The 15605-nt window shown below is 56.7% G+C and overlaps 1 protein-coding gene across 3 annotated transcripts in view; it reads left to right on the top strand.

Moving 5' to 3' along the window:
* Nucleotides 1-15605, top strand: part of TCF20 (transcription factor 20) — a 167681-nt gene that overhangs the window by 52422 nt on the left and 99654 nt on the right. Inside the window, exons 1-2 of one of the 3 annotated variants that reach the window (XM_067010321.1) lie at nt 5788-5901; nt 12053-12103. The exons of 1 other annotated variant lie outside the window; for it this stretch is intronic. In XM_067010321.1, the coding sequence (XP_066866422.1) occupies nt 12098-12103 (6 nt within the window). In that variant the 5' untranslated portion in view covers nt 5788-5901; nt 12053-12097. Of the gene's footprint in view, nt 1-5787; nt 5902-12052; nt 12104-15605 lie in introns of those variants that run through there. One more of the 3 variants, XM_059081019.2, reaches the window with a different exon arrangement.

Below are 15605 nucleotides of genomic sequence, written 5' to 3'. Positions count from 1 at the left end.
GTTTGGAATGGGAAAAAAGCTCGGGAGTGCAGAGGTTCTTTGGGGTACTCTTCGGGGGTCTGCCAGGGTGGCAGCTGTGCCCAGGGCAGGCTGCAGGCCCCTGATGGCCCCCCGGGCGGGCAAATCACCCTTCATCAGCAGACTGCCAGCAGATAAAAGTGTGCTTGGTTCAGAATCTCAGGCCACCCCAGACGTTTCTTTCCTTTTAGCCTCCTGCATTGTGTCACAGACCCATGTTAAGAGTTGTGGCTTCAGTGCACTTTAACACCACCTTTCTGGGCCTCGGTTTCTTCATCTGCAAAATGGGATGCATGATTCTTGTCCTGCCATCTCAGGGAAGAATAATCACTATTATTCCTGTTTTATGGAAGAGGAAACTGAGGCTGTGAGCCTTTGCACAGCCAGGAGGTGGCTATTATGCAGATGGTGGGGATTATTATTCATAATTCTGCTAATAACCCGATTTCAGTAGCCACCCAGTTCCTCTCGCTTTGTCTCTGCTTTTGGGCAACGGCAGATGATGTTCAGAACCTCTCAGTGCGTCGGGGAGGCAGTGGCAGGGAGAGAGTACTTCCCTTAGAGATTTGACTCTATAGCCCCATCTGTAGAATGGGTGTTAAAATACCTCACCTCCCTGAAGTGGATTTCTGTTTTAAGATATGTGGTTCTGGGGCTGTTTAGTGGAGGAGAGATGAAGGTGGTGGTGGTGGTGTGGGTTGGGGGAACGTCTGCTGGCCCTTCTTCCTGTCCTTGGCACCAATCTTGCAGCCTTGTCAGATGGAAGCGCCGAATGCCAGGCCTGGAAGGGAGCTCCTGCTCTTGTTTCTCAGTGTCTTCACTTTAAGGAAGAGGAAACTGGAGGATCAGAGAAGGCGCAAGGCCTGCCCAGGGCTGCACTGAAGTGGCAATGTTGAGGGCGGACCACAGGCTTTGGAACCAGCCAGGCCTGGTTTGTGTCGACTTCGGGAAAGTCTTCCTTCTTCTGAATCTGCTTCCTCCTCTGGGGAGTGGGACAGTCATGCCAGCCTTTGGGGTAGAACAGTGTAGTGGGCCTGGAGCAGAGCAGGCAGTCTGCTATTAGCAGGAGAAGGTCTGGGTCGTCTGGGAGCCCCGAAGGCCATCTGAAAGGGTACCCAGTGCATGTGACTGGGCTGCGTCCTCCTTGCCCAGGGGGCTGGACTTGTTGAAAGCTCTTGTGGTGGCAAAGCTCAACCATTAAACTTTTTCACTCAACTGCTTCAAGCCCCGTGTACTATCTCCAAATCTGATTTGCAGGATTTTTTTCCCCCCCCCTGGGCCAGTGAGGCCTCGGACATCCATGCAATTCACCATTCTACCCAGAAATTGATACTGGATCAATTGTATTCACTCCCACTTTCCTAAGCAAGCGACATAATGGCTTTTAAAAGGGGGTTGGTTTGTGGTTTCCCAGCAATAGAGCGGTCTGTGGTCTTGAGCAGCTAAATTTGAGACGAGGCTTTTCAGGAGGATGGTTTTTAGTGAGCTCTGAGATGGCTAGGCACAGTACAAGGCAGCATGGGTCACAGAGAGGCGGGCAGGGCTCCGTGGGGTTGGCTGTGCATTCGCTGCTGAATCTTGAGTGCCTGGAACAGTGGGAGCTCAAATTAATTCTGCTTGAATGAATGCGTGCATGCCTGATTGGGTGGATGGGTGCACGCGTGCACGATGGGATGGACGCATGCTATGATGAGAGCAGTCGGGTGTATTGGTTAAGTGCCCACATTCTGGGGCTGGATACCCTGGGGTTGAATCCTGGCTCTGCTCTTTATTGGCGGTGTGATTTTGGGCAACACAGTTGAGTTCCCTAGGCCTCAGTTTGCTCATCTGTAAAATGGGGGGTAATGATAGACCCTCACCAGAGGGTTGTCGTGGGGCTCGAATGAGTTCATCTTCCTAAGAAGCTAAGACACAGGTGCAGACAATAAGCACTACTTAAGTACCATTAACTTGTCTTTGCTGTTACCATTAAAAGAATTCTGGGGCTTCCCTGGTGGCACAGTGGTTGAGAGTCCGCCTGCCGATGCAGGGGACGCGGGTTCGTGCCCCGGTCCGGGAAGATACCACATGCCGTGGAGAGGCTGGGCCTGTGAGCCATGGCCGCTGAGCCTGTGCGTCCGGAGCCTGTGCTCTGCAACGGGAGAGGCCACGACAGTGAGAGGCCCTCGAACCGAACCGCAAAGAAAAAAAAAAAAAAAAAAGAAGAAGAAGAAAGGGCTTCCCTGGTGGCGCAGTGGTTGAGCGTCTGCCTGCCGATGCAGGGGACGCAGGTTCGTGCCCCGGTCCGGGAAGATCCCACATGCCGCGGAGCGGCTGGGCCCGTGAGCCATGGCCGCTGACCCTGCGCTTATGGAGCCTGTGCTCCGCAACGGGAGAGGCCATGACAGTGAGAGGCCCGCGTACCCCCCCGAAAAACAAAAAAAGAATTCTAACCTAGGGGCTATGAGACTAAGCGTAGGCAGGTAGGTCCCTGCCACTGACCTACCATGTTACCTTGGTCAAGTCCCTTCTTCTCTCTGGGCCTCAGTTTCCCCATCTGTAGAATGAGTGGGGCAGATGATTCCAGCATCCCACCCAGCTCAGTTATTCTGGTCTCTGTGTTGTTGCCCTGTATCCATGACAACATGCCCAGCACAGAGGCCTGGTGCTCATGGAGCCCTCCAGCTCAGCCACTGTGCTACCGAAACCCCATGTTCCCAAACAGAGGCGACAGTGCCCCCTCTACCCTCTGAGTTGCTGTGTTGAAATGTGCTTTGCCTTTGGGGGGTTGGGTGCCCCAACTCTTTTGTCCCTGCACTTACTCCCTCCTCCCTTCCCCTGAACCTCCCTGACCCAGTTCACGCACCTCCTCCTCCAGGAAGCCTTTCCTGGTGCCTCCCCCAGCTGCCATCCCTTCTAAGCCTCTCCTCTGCATCTGTTGCTCCCCACTTGGTGACCCCACCTCACCCATGTTGAGATATTTGTGAAAAGTTACTGCATAACTGTCCACAGGTGCCCATAGTTTGAGAGGACTGAAGGGAACCCGTATTTATTCTGCATCTACTGAGTGCCCGGCTCTGTGGTAGGCTCACTCATATTCCTTGTCTGCAGTTTCCCACTCAAAAACTCAGCGAAGTAAGGAGCGTTAGTTACGTTCCTTCAAGAGTGGGAAGTTGAGGCTCACTGAGGTAGTGTCGGAGCCCAGTCTGTGTCCTTCCAAAGTCCACTTCCTTCCCGCTTCCACCACGTCTCTCTCAGACTCCCCTCTGTCCTCTGTGGCAGCTCGCAGGCCCAGATCACATAAGGTAATAAGGATGGCATCTAACACGGATCCGGCTCCTGCTACGAGTCTGCACTGGTCTAAGCATTTCGCATCCCTTCTCTCATGTAATCTCACAACAACCTTATAAGGCAGGTTCTGTTCTTATACCCATATTACAGGTGGAGCATACGAGCCTCAGAGAAGTAACTTGCCCACAGTCACACAGGAAGGAAGTGGTGGGGGCCAAGATTTAAAACCAGGTGCCAGCCGAGCTGAATTAAAGTTCTCCAATCCGCTGTGTCAACCAACCTTGCCTGGTTTCCTTGGTGCCTATTTATTGAATGCTTACTGTGTGCACGCACTGTGCCAGGGGTCAGAAGGCGAAGCAGACCCATCTCCTTGGCCTGTTTAGCAGCCTGGCTGGGGAGGCCGGCGGGGGAACAGGCAGGCACAGTTCTGCTGGATCTGGTGAGGGTCTGCACTGTGCTGAGACCCCCTCAACAGCACTGCTGTTCTTGCCCACATTTCACGAAGGAGGAAACAGACTTAGAGGGGTCAGGTGGCTTGTCCAGAGTCACTCGGTAAGTGAGTTGGGAAGCCGGGATTTGAACCCGAGCAGTCTGCCTTGGAGCCCCCATCCCTTTCCACCACTTCCTGCCTCCTCCCGGGACGCTCGGTAGGAGCTATGATGGGGGATAAACATGGAAAGCCGCATCTCACTTGGACCTGGGGGTCAGGAGATGCTTCTCGGAGGAAGTGATGTTTCAGTTGAGACCCTCACGTAGCCAGGGAACGGGTGACGGTGGGGTGAGATGTTCCAAGCAGCGGAACAGCAGGTGCAAAGGCCTGGAGACCAGAGGAAGCGTGGTTTGTTTAGGGAACTGAACGGAGGCGTCTCTCCTGGGTTTCCTCGCTGGTGTTTGCGCCTGTGCGCACATCTTTTGTGACTAGGGTCAGTTTACTACAAGGCTTTACTGAGTGCCTGGTGTGGATTTTGCAACATGTCAGGTCCTGGTGGGGGGAGGACCGGTGCAAAGCATGGCCGGAGTCCTGAGAACTGAGGTGGGAACGTTGGCCCCAGGCTTTGGGGAAAGCCTGGGAGAAAGGGAAGTACTTTCCAGACCCTGGGAGCAGCCCGGTCTCCTGGCCTCTAACCCTGACATCCTGGATGTGGGAAGGGTGAAATGAGATAGCTGGAGTCTGGCGCTTAGTAGGCCCTCACCCAGTGCCAGGCCCAGGAGCTCCGATGAAGCTGTGAGCCGACTTAGGGGCAGCCGATGTTCAGCAGCCCAGGTGCTCCGTGGTGCCAGGGAAGAGGGTGCTGCGGTGGGATTGCCCCAGCGGGGCCTGGGCTGGGGTCTTGAGCTAAAGGGAACACGGTAGAGCGGGTTGTGTGGTGTCTCATCTGAGGGCAGAGGCTAGAGCACCCATGGTTTACCTAAAGCAGGTGGGCATCGGGGATGGTCTGTGCAGCTGTAGAGTAGGAGGCTCAGGCCGAGGGCACTGCAGGGCCAAGGATCTGGCCGTGGTCTGGAGTCCAGGCACTGGACACCTGGGTCTCTGTTTTGTCCCACCACGTATTGGGCCTCAGTTTCCCCACCGTGACATGGGGCTTTGGTGCCTACCTCTTAGGCTTTGCCACGGAGTAAGAGGGGCAGCATGAATGCCTGGTGCTGGGACTGCATGTGGTACTGGGTGCTCAGCCCACTGAACTGGTGCTGCTAGCCACATGCTGAGGGCAGGCTGCCTGCTGCTGCCACCCCTGGAGATGGGATTTGGGGTGATGGGGACTGCTGCATTCTGGGGGTGGGCCTAGGCTGAGTAATCAAATCCGAGGCCTTGATCCTGCAGCCGGTGAAAGGCTTCAAAAAGCCCCGAAGCTGCCTGGCTGGCCCTTCAGGCTCTGGGCCCCCTTGCTGGCCGTGACTGGCCCTTTCCCACCCTCTTTGCCACCTGCCTCAAATCCCAGCTCATTTTCCTTCTGCACCACCTTGGGGAGGCCCTTCCTTCTCCGAGCCACACCAGGTGTTTGCGACCAAGATGCTGGGTGCGAGTTCCCGCACACAGTAGGTGCTTCACGACCCATCATACTGGCCTTGACCCACTGGGCTCCAAGAACAGCAGTGAGCTGTGATTCTTGCCTGTGGTGGACGTTCGGCCCTTTTAAGCCATTCACTCGGGGGCCAATTATAGACACATAATCGCCCCTATCTACAGAGATAAAACATATTCTTCAGAGATGAGCCACCCGCCCCTCCCCTCCCCTGCCCCCCCCCCATGCTGGCACGCACTCTCCGCATTTGAGGGCGATGGAGGAATCTGTGCTCCCCTCCTTCCTCCATCCATCCCCTCCTCCCCGCTGCTCCTCCATCTCCACCCTGCAGAGGTGAGATCTGTCAGGGGCCGTGATGTCAGAGGCTCGGCTGATGTCACCGCCCCGGCCCTGTGACTTCACTTGCCGGCTCGGGCAGGAGGAGCTGCGAGGAGGCTGAGAGACGAGAAACTGCCCCCTTTCCTTTTCCTTCTCCTTTTTCCCTTTCCCCTCCTCCCTAGCCTCACTCGGGAGTTGTTTTCCTCCGGCCGTTCGCCCTGGGCTGTTGGAGGGGTCTGGAGCAAGTGCCAGGAAGGATGCTGCTGCAAAGGTAACGCAGCAGGCGCCGTGGCTCTCCCTCCGGTCACGAAAGTTTGCTCTGGCGTGCGAGGCGTGCCGGCTGGGCGCTCTGCCGCGCCGCGCCGCCCGGCCCGAGGCTCCCGGGGAGGGGCGGGCGGGGGCCTCCCGGGCGGCCTTCACTGCCTTGTCCCCATCAAAGGCCGCAGCTGCTCGAGCGGCGGCTGCAGCTTTGAAACTGCCATAAAGAGCGATGGCGGGAGGGGAGCGCGGGGGATGTTGAGAGCGGTGCCCGGGAGGGTGGCCGGGAGAGGAGGGGGGAGGGACGGCTGCTCTGGGAGCGCGGCGGCCGGGGCGTGAAGGGCAGGGCTCCGGGTCAGAGTCCCAGGGGCTGAGTCACTCTCGCTGCCCCCCCGTCGCCTGAGGTCCAGCCAGCTTCCGTGGCTGGGACCCTGGCAGTGAGGGTGCAGAGGCGGCCGGCGGGGGGGGGGGGCGGTGGGCAGGGGCTGGCTTCTCCCCCCACCATTATTTCCAGGCTTATTCTTCCACCTCCAGCAGCCCATTTGTCAGCGGTGATTCGGGACAAAGGAGGGGGCAGTGGGTGGTCTGCTGCAAGTTGGGCGAGGGGCACGGAGCGCGGGCCGGAGAGGAACGCCAGCAATTAAGAGGCAGATCGAGGGCTTTGCTCATTCAGGCTGTCGAGGGAGCCGTCATTTTGTGTTAGCGTGCGTGTCTGAGGTGGGAGGAGGAAGAGAGGGGAGAGTGACAGGAGAAGGATTATGACATTGTGTTGTCTCTGTTTGTGGTAAATGCAAATTTGGCACCAGCAGCTTCCCGGGAAAAGCAGCAGCAAGTAACCCAGGCCAAGGCCTTGGCCCAAACCCGCTGAGGGAGCCCATGTGGGGCGGTTTGGGGTTTTGTTTTGTTTTTTTTCCTCCCTCTTTTCTGTCTGGTGTGTGCTTTTTCCATTTATTTTTACAGTGAAGTGCTGGAGACAGACAGGCCAGCATGGCGGGGAGGAGCTGGTCCTCCCTCCTCTCTGGCACACCAGCCCCCTCCTCAGTCTGCAGGAAGCCCAGGCTGCTCTCCTGACTTCCAGCCGTTGCCCCATCTTGGCTGCCTCCCTGCAAGGTCTCTCCGTCCCCAGCCAGGGTCACGGTCCTGTCATTCTCTTAGCCTGGGCGGCCTGAGGTCTCAGAAGGCTACTTCTGCCCACAGCTGCTTCCCAAGGGTAACCAGAGACAGAGAGCCAGGGACTGAGGCTCAGATGGGGTTCGAAGATACAAGGCCAGAGATGGGCCTGCCCCCGGCTGCAGGAGGGTGGCAACGGGTTCTGTGGCCGGGCTGGTGTTGGCAAGGTGTCCCAGGACCTTGTCTCCTCTGACGGGCACATGAGGGCAGAGGGCTTGAGCCTGACCTGGGCCGGGAAGCGACCGCAGCTCTAGGCTCTGGGCTGCAGCAGGGCTCAGGCAGGAGCAGTGGCAGGTACAGAGGTAGTCAGTCTCTGAAGGAGGTCTCCAGAGATCACAGAGAGTGGGCCTTTAGTAGGGCCAGGCCATAGCTCAGGCCCCAGCAGGGATGGAGACATCTGAGCTGAGAAGCCGAGGCAGGAGCCCACCTCAGGTGGAGGGTCAGGGGAAGGCCCTCTGGGTCCAGCCTGTCACACACTAGGCCTCAGGCTGTAGCCCTCATTCTAGCCCTCCTTCCCCAGGATCTGGTTCCTCACCTGGACCTCACCGCCTCTTCTGCCTGGTCAAGTCCTTTTGGATTCAGTTAACCTCCTCCAGGAAGCCTTCCCTGCCCTCAGCCTGGATGGTCTGGGGGCCTGCGCCCTGCCCATCCCCATGCCCCCTCTCACAGTGCTGTGAGAGGTGTGGTCACTGTCAGGCTCTTGGGTACAGGATTTTTAAGGCATCCTCTCAGTGTTCCCAGCACCCGCCCAGAGCTGAGCACAGAGTGGGTGTGTGCCTGGAAGCTAGGGGAGCAGATCCAGACCCGCTGATACCCCAGGAAGGTGGGCCACCAGGATGGACCAGCCAGTCACCCTGCCTCACACCCTGGAAGGGGTGATGGGCTCAGTTCCTTTGGGCAAACCCACCGGAAGGGGATTTTCCCCCACAGAGCCTGACATGTAGGGACAAGCCACAGCTATGCCTGTGACCGGGACATCTGCCCCAAGCAGGAGAGCCTCATGTGGCTAATGTCCCTTTGGAAACTGCTGGCCGGCTCGCTCATCCACCTCAGCACTTCCTTCAGGTCCTGGGCCCACAAGCCAACCTGCATAGAGGAGCCAGGGAGCTGTGTGTGAGGAGCACCTGGCCTTTGCCTGCGGGGCTCTGGTGCCCCATGGAGCCTCCTTTATCAGATGGAAAAGGAAGGAACAGTGGATAGACTCTCCTCAAGGCCAAGATGCTGGGTCCGTTCCCCGCCTGGGCTTGAGACCCTTCTCTCAGAGGTGTTGGGAGTACCAGTCGAGGTTCCAACTGGCCGGTCAGCTCATTTCACCCAGCCCAGGCTCACAGAGCCTGCCCACTTGGAGCCGTACGCCCACCCTCCTGGCATACATAGATGGAAGAAGCACAGCAAGCCCCTTCCCTCTGTATGCCCCCAATTTGATGGACCCCAGGAGCTTCAGAGTCAGCCCTGAGTTGCAATCTTCCCTGGCCACTTTCTAGCTATACGACCTTAGGCAAGTTACTTAAGCTCTCAGAGATGCAGTTCTAAAAGGCAGTGACCTGGTAGTAGTAAACTCTACCTGCAGGCTTGCTGTAGGGATTAAGGAGATTGCAGGTGCAGCACCTGTATACAGCAGGTGCTCAATTGCAGCTGTGATTATGAAGGAGCTGGCTATGCCAGCACCCTAGAGGCACAACAAAAAAAGTTTTCCCTGGGGTACTCTTGTGAATTCTGACAGGTCAATCAAGAGGGGCTTCAGAGAGGAGGTGGCATTTGAACGTCTTGGAGGATGAGTAGGAGTTTGCCAGGCTAAGGCAGGGGAGGGTGTACCACCAGAAGGAAGGGTAAGAGCAGAGAGCTACAGGTGTAACAGGCCAGTCACCTTGAGTGGCTGAAGCCCAGGAAGGGGAAGGGGGAGAGGGAACTCTTTCCCTCTGCAGTGGGAGCCAGTTCTGGAGGAAGGGAGAGCCTGACTTGATGAGAGTGGGCAGGTTGCACACAAAGCTGGCTTGTTCTAGCTCCTCTCAGGGTGGCCTTGTGGTGTTGGGATTCCTGGACAGCCTGGGTCTCCTTTTAATTTGGAGTCTCAGGACTTCTGGCATCCAGGGCCAGCCCAGGCCCCACTCTGAGACAGGGGCAACATTGCTGGGGAATCAGAGTAGATGCCTGGTCCCCAACTTGGGTGAGGGTTCCTGGAGCAGCTTCTCTTGCCTGGGACCCTGACGTGACTGGAAGCTCCTGCAAGAGATCAGGGCCGCTACCCCCCCCCCCCCCCCCCCAGTTCATGGCGGGAGCCAGGCTGCCTGGGTTCAACCCTGGCTGTGCCATTTACCAGCTGTGTTGCCTCAGGCAGCTCACCTGCCCTCTCTGAGCCTTGGTTTCCTGGGGTAATGATAGTACCTAAGTCACAGGGCTGTGGTGAAGATTAGGCGAGCTAACTCTCACAGAGCAGTCGGCCCAGAGCCTGGCTCCCGGAGAGCACTCAACAACTGTTAGCTCAAAGAAAAGTCAGCGCAGGAGAGTGAAGGCTCTAGCATCTAGTGTCTGTGGGCCAGGATAATCGTGCCTAGTAATAATAGCTAACATCGGGAACTCCCTGGCGGTCCAGTGGCTAGGACTCCGTGCTTTCACTGCCGAGGGCCCCGGGTTCGATCCCTGGTTGAGGAACAAAGATCCCTCAAGACGCCTGGCGCGGCCAAAAAAAAAAAGCTAACATTTATGAGCACTTACTGCGAGTCAGGCAGGCTCTGTTCTAATTGCACAACTGTGTAGCAGCTTATTGAATACAGTCTCCCCTCACTCTGCCTAACATGTGAGGGTGGGGGGTGGGGGTAGGGCACCCCAGAAGCCAAAAGCATGCAGGGAAGAGCCTCGGAGATTGGGTGTTTTCTGCGCGAGGCTAAACGGACACCCTTGGTAATGTGGGCAAGACCAGAGGGAACTGGACGACGGCTGGGCTGTGAGGCGTGAGGACCACAAGGGCCCTCCCACCACTGCAAACGGGCCACCGGGGGCTGGACACACCCCTCACACGTGGCAGAGCCTCAGACATACCGTGGGGCCCTGGACCAGTCACGGCCCCGCCCTGGGCCTCAGTTTTCCTCTCGGTCTGATGGGGGATCGGGCGCGCTCACCTCTCTCAGCTGCCGTAAGGGGTGGCAATTCTCTCGTCTCTTTGATTTTCTTGGATGGCTCCCGTGTAGGTTGTGACTTGGGTGGTCACACCTGTCCATTGATTTTTCCGGAAAGGATGCCTTCTTCCCTTTTATTCTGCAGTCAGCCCGCGGTTGCTCCTCCTGTCCCCACCAGCACACCTCACCTGGGCTGGGGAAGGGGGGCCGAGAGGGTCCAGCAAGATAGTGGCTCCCAGGAGGGCACAGGACTCCCCCCAACACCACTCGATGTGCACCATTTGGGGAGAGCCTTGGGAGTGGGCGGATACAGGACTCGGGAGCCAAATCCAGCCCACACCTGGCATTGTGACGCTGAGTTGCGTGGAAGACCCAAACGTTTCATTTACCCTCCCTCCTCTCCTCCACTCACGCTCCAGAGTCCGACAGACCGCTCACTCCTTGTTCCGCTGTGCTGCGCTGGGGGATGGACGCTGGGCGACCGTGGGCACCGTATTTCCCTGAGCCCTGCCTGCTCACGGGGACGAGTGATTCCCCCTCAAGGGGTATCTGAGGCCAGAATAATTGGAACCAGCACTCAGGTGCGAGGTCATGCATCAAGCACTTGTGTGGGTGCAGCCCTCCGTGGCGGGCGTTGTTGATGTCCTCATTCTGCAGGTGACAAAGCTGAGGCCCCAGAGCTTACAGAGCCTTCTCGAGGTAGCCTTGCCCTCTGCCCTCCCTTTCTTTTGTACACCCCACCTACCACCAAAACGGAGCTGGGGCGGGAGCTCAAAGGTGGCAGGATGAGTAAAGGGGGGCCAGAGACCACGGGGTGAGGGCAGGGGAGGCTGGGGAGATGAGGCAGTTACCATGCCAGCTTGTCACTGCTCGCCCACACAGGATATCCGGGGAGTGGGAGTGGGAGTGACGGCCATCAGGGGTGAGGAGGAGGGGCGCCCCACGCGGTCACAGTCCTTGAGGATGCCCGGGTTTCTGGCCACCTTCAGTCAGCCGGGGCGTGGGGTTGCTTCAAGGGTTCAAATCACAGCTCTACCACTGCCTGGCTGTGGGATCCCAGGCTCATTAGCTATTGCTCTGAGCCTCAGTTTCCACACACATGACTCGGGGTAACTGGCGTACCCACCTCCTAGCCTTGTTGTGAGGGTGACCTGAGTTCACGCGGGTAACTCACTTAGCATGGTTCCTGGTACCCCGTAGGAGTGTTCTCTATTGTTATCCCTCAAATCAGCTCAGGTTGCCCTGGAGAACACTCAGAGTCTCCCGAGCACCCGCTTTGTGCCAGCACCAAGCCCAGGGAGCCGAGGAGTCATCACTCAGGCCCGCCCTGTGCCCTGGGCTAAGCCACCAGCCTCAGGGCCTGGGGCTGAGTGTCAGCCTTGACACATGCAGGGGGCCAGCCTGTGAGAACTGGTGTGTTGGCTCCCACTGCTGGCTGACAGACACCCTGATGAAATATGTCACTTTCAAACATTTTTTAAAGAAATTTCCGGAAAGCTCTCGTAACCCCATGGGAGCCATAAGTAGCCTGAACTGTTGTCAGGCTCTAGTCTTGGCTTTGGGATGACTTGCCAGAGACCCTCCCTTGTCTGGGCCTCAGTTTCCTCATCTGTAAAACAGGGCAGCAACTGTATCCACCCGAGAGGGTTGACCCTGTGTGAGGCTGCTTGTGAAATGTGCTTTGTAAACTCGAAAGCACCTTAACAGCTGTTGGGATCTTCTGGTTCTGTTTCTGGTCATTCAGGATACAGTCACGGGCACATGCCCGTGCCGTGTCATGTTGGCCCTGGGTGCGGGCATCCATGGGATGCCGGCTCTACTATCAAGGGCTCCCTGAGTAGTGACCTCACTAAAACCCTTGAATTTTGTGATTTCCAGAGAACGTGGAAGGCCCCCCAGGCAGCCTGGCCTCTTCCGGGGGAAATGCTGGTAAGTGTCTTGTCTTATCTGTTAGTTCGTTTCACAAATGTTTTTGGAGCAGCTCTACATGCTGAGGATGATGCGGGAGAACCGGAGGTCAGCCCTGCCCTCGAGAGCTCAGTCCAGGAGGAGGGCTTTGAAAACTTCACCCCCCAAACAGCCAGACAGCCAAGGTTCGGGGGTGGCTGGACGCAAAGCCTAGGCTTTTCAGGAGACACTCAGCCACGGGGCAGGATCATTTATAAATGAATGTTGATTATTTTCTCTGTTCAGAATCCTTCAGCGGTTCTCCCTTTTGCCTTTGGGATAAAGTCCCCAAGCCTTTCGTGGTCTGCACTGTCTCGCTCCAACTGCATCTCCAGCTTACTCATTTCATTGAAATCGCACTGGCCTCCTTGCCATTCCTGGAAATCTACTCGCTCCCTCCCGCCTTAGGGCTTTTGCCTGTGCTGTGCCCGCTGCCTGGAGCTCTCTTCCATCCTCATCATATGGCCACTTCCTATCTGTCCTTCAGGTCTCAGCTCAAATGTCCTGGATCCCCAAGACCCAGGGTCCCATTATACACCTATCTGTCCTTCAGGTCTCAGCTCAAATGTCCTGGATCCCCAAGACCCAGGGTCCCATTATACACCCTCTGTGCACTTGCCCACTTTCTTACTAATGTGTTTCATGGCTGTTACCAGATGAGTATTTATGTGATCATTTGTTTGCTCTAATGGTCCTATGGCACTGTGAGCTCCATGATAACAGGGACCCTTGGGCTCAATGCCTGGCATATGGTAGGGGCTCATTCAATGTCTGTGGGGTGAATTTATGTTGAGTATTAAGGTAAGGCTTCGTGGAGGCAGTGGCATTTGCGTAAGACTTGAAAGAGGGTATAATTTCACTCTGTAAGGAACAGAGAAGGGCTTCCTGCTTCGGGTAGCAGACAGGCACATGGTAGGGACACAACCCATTTGGTTTGGCACAGAAGCAGAAGAGGGCGTGTGAGAGAAGCTCGGAGAGGTGGCTGGGGCCAGGCGAGGGCTTTGTGTTCCAGGTGCATGAGAATTTACTTGAATTCTGAAGCTCCTTGGGGCCCACCAACAACCTTTGAGCCAGGGGTAGTAGGGTCAAAGCTGGCTTCTGGAAACTGTAATGAGTTTGCTGCAGGGATGGGTGGGCCGGGAAAAGAGGCTGCAATCAACAAGACCAGTTGGGAGTTGGAGAATCCATTGACTCTGCTGCTTTCTGTTTCCCCGGAATCACACATGTGCCTTGGAGTTATCCTGTGAGCTCCCGGGGAGATGCAGGGCAGTGATGAGGAACCTCACAGGGCATGACTGCTTCCAGAAGACAACCACCTTGGTGGCAGGGGAGCCATTCTCAAATCACTGGAGGGAGAGATGGAGTGGAGCGGACATTGATGTCCACACTTCTCACACCTGTGTCCTGGTGCTTTCCCTGTGGCCCAGGAATTGTGACACTGAGGGACCAGCCTGTGGCGGAAGATGAGCAGCAGCATTTCCCTCAAAGCCCAGCAAACAGGACCCACCTCCGCGCACCCCATGGGAGTGCAGCTGTTGTGGTCAGAAGAGCCAGGATTCTCAAGAAGGACCTGGGGACAAGTCTCAGATCTACTACTTAGCAGCTGTGTGCCTTTGGGCATCTTGTTAGCAATTCTGGGCTTCAGTTTCTTTAGCTGTGAAGCGGGGGCTACTTGGGTGTTGTGAAGGTTAAGTGTGAGGACACACACGGAGCCCCAAGCTCAGGGAACACTGGAGGCGCAGGAAGTAGTGGCTGTATTATGGCCACATTTTTCTCCACGGTTTGAATTCTTCACAGGAAGCTGGGGTTTCAGGCTTAAAATGAAGAGCATGTCAACAAAGCAGGATGGAACAAAGTCTTTTCCCAGCATGCCTCAGCATGCAGCACTGCCTTCCCGTGGAGCCCAACAGTGATGGGGCTAAAAGTCTTGAGCTTTCAAGCAGAAATAATCCCAATGGAAAGGAGCCTCCCTATTGTTCTCTTGTGATAAAGCGATGCAGGGGCTCTGCAGCCTGACCTGCCTGGTTTCAGATTCCAACTCTGCCTAGCTGTTCGGTGACTCAGTTTCCTCATCTGCAGAATGAGGTAATAATAGTACCCACCTTGGAGAGCTGTTGTAAGGATTAAGCAAGTTAGAGCAGGTGAAGTGCTTAGACGTGGCTTTGTCACTGCTATTGTTAGATCATTCCGTCTTCACTTTAACACTCTGCACTGCTGTAAGTGACTCCGTGGGGGCGCGGGGGCCAGAAGGCTGAGTTCAAACCAGCTCTGCTGCTTGCTAGCTGTGTGACCTCCAGCAAGTCTCTTAACCTCTCTGTGTGTCCATTTCCTGTTCTGCACAATGAAGATGACAATCCCTGCCTCCCACGGTTGTTGGGAGCAGTGAATGGGGTCAGCCAGGTGAGGGACCCGGCTTCCTGGAGGCAGGCAGACCACTCGGCCCCTCCTCCCACGCATTCCAATGTCCAGATGAAGAAACTGAGCAGAGCCATTGGATGATTTGCTAAAGGACACAGATCAGTGAGACCAGGCTACACCCCCGGTTCCGTGACCTGTGCTGGGCCACCATGCCAGGGACTTCCCAGGGAGACGTGAGGCACTGGTGGCAGGGGTGTTGAGTGGGCTGAAGGGTGATCTTCTGTGAGGCCAGGCAGCAGGGGCCTCCCGTTGCTCGGCTGCATCTCCGTCCCGAGTGCGTGCTGCACGTCTCCTGCTGCTTGTCCGTTAGGCCTGGGTCTTCCAGGCCTGGGGTCTGAGGGTCCAACGCCTGCAAACTGCCCAGTCTCCAGGGCTTTACTGTGTTACCCGTGGGGAGAGACTGGTGCCGACCCTGCTGTCCCCTCACGTCTGTTTCCCTATCCGCCTGCAGACTTTGGGACCCACCAACTGTCTGTGTCCATCCATCTTTCCAGTGCTTACCCAGTGCTGGGAAACTTGGTGGTTAAGAGTGCAACCTCTAAAGACCTGGGTTCAAATCCCAGCTTGGCCTCTTGCATGCTGTGTGACTTGGGACGAGTTGTTCAACTCTCTGCCCCTTAGTCGTCCCGTTTGTAAAGTGGGGATGAGAACAGTACCAACCTCGTCATGTCGCTACAGACACGCAGTGTAACCATTTTTATGGTTATGGTGCCTTACCCTTCAGAGGACGCCAGAGACCCGAGGGAAGCAGAGGCGTCTGCCCTGTGAATGCTCACGGTCCTGCGGGAGAGGCAGACACAGGCACAGACAGCCCGGCGTGATCAGTGAGAGCTGAGGAGGGAGCCACAACTTGGGCCCTGGAGGAATGAGGTGGAAGGCAGGGTTGAGGGGCAAATCTCCTGAGCAGAGGTCACTGTGAGACCCTGTGGAACCAGTTCATGCCAAGTGGGTCACAGATACAAGGCCCTGTAGGACACCCCCCCCCCCCCCACCTCTGCAGCCCTGCGCTGCACACAGCCCTCCTGGGACCTGCAGTGGCTGCCCCCACGTGGCTAAGGCTTGGTAT

The sequence above is a fragment of the Kogia breviceps genome, chromosome 12 (assembly GCF_026419965.1).
Source record: "Kogia breviceps isolate mKogBre1 chromosome 12, mKogBre1 haplotype 1, whole genome shotgun sequence".
Taxonomy (NCBI): Eukaryota; Metazoa; Chordata; class Mammalia; order Artiodactyla; family Physeteridae; genus Kogia; species Kogia breviceps.
Note: the sequence above shows the minus strand (reverse complement) of the source record. Positions and strands in the feature narration are given on the sequence as shown.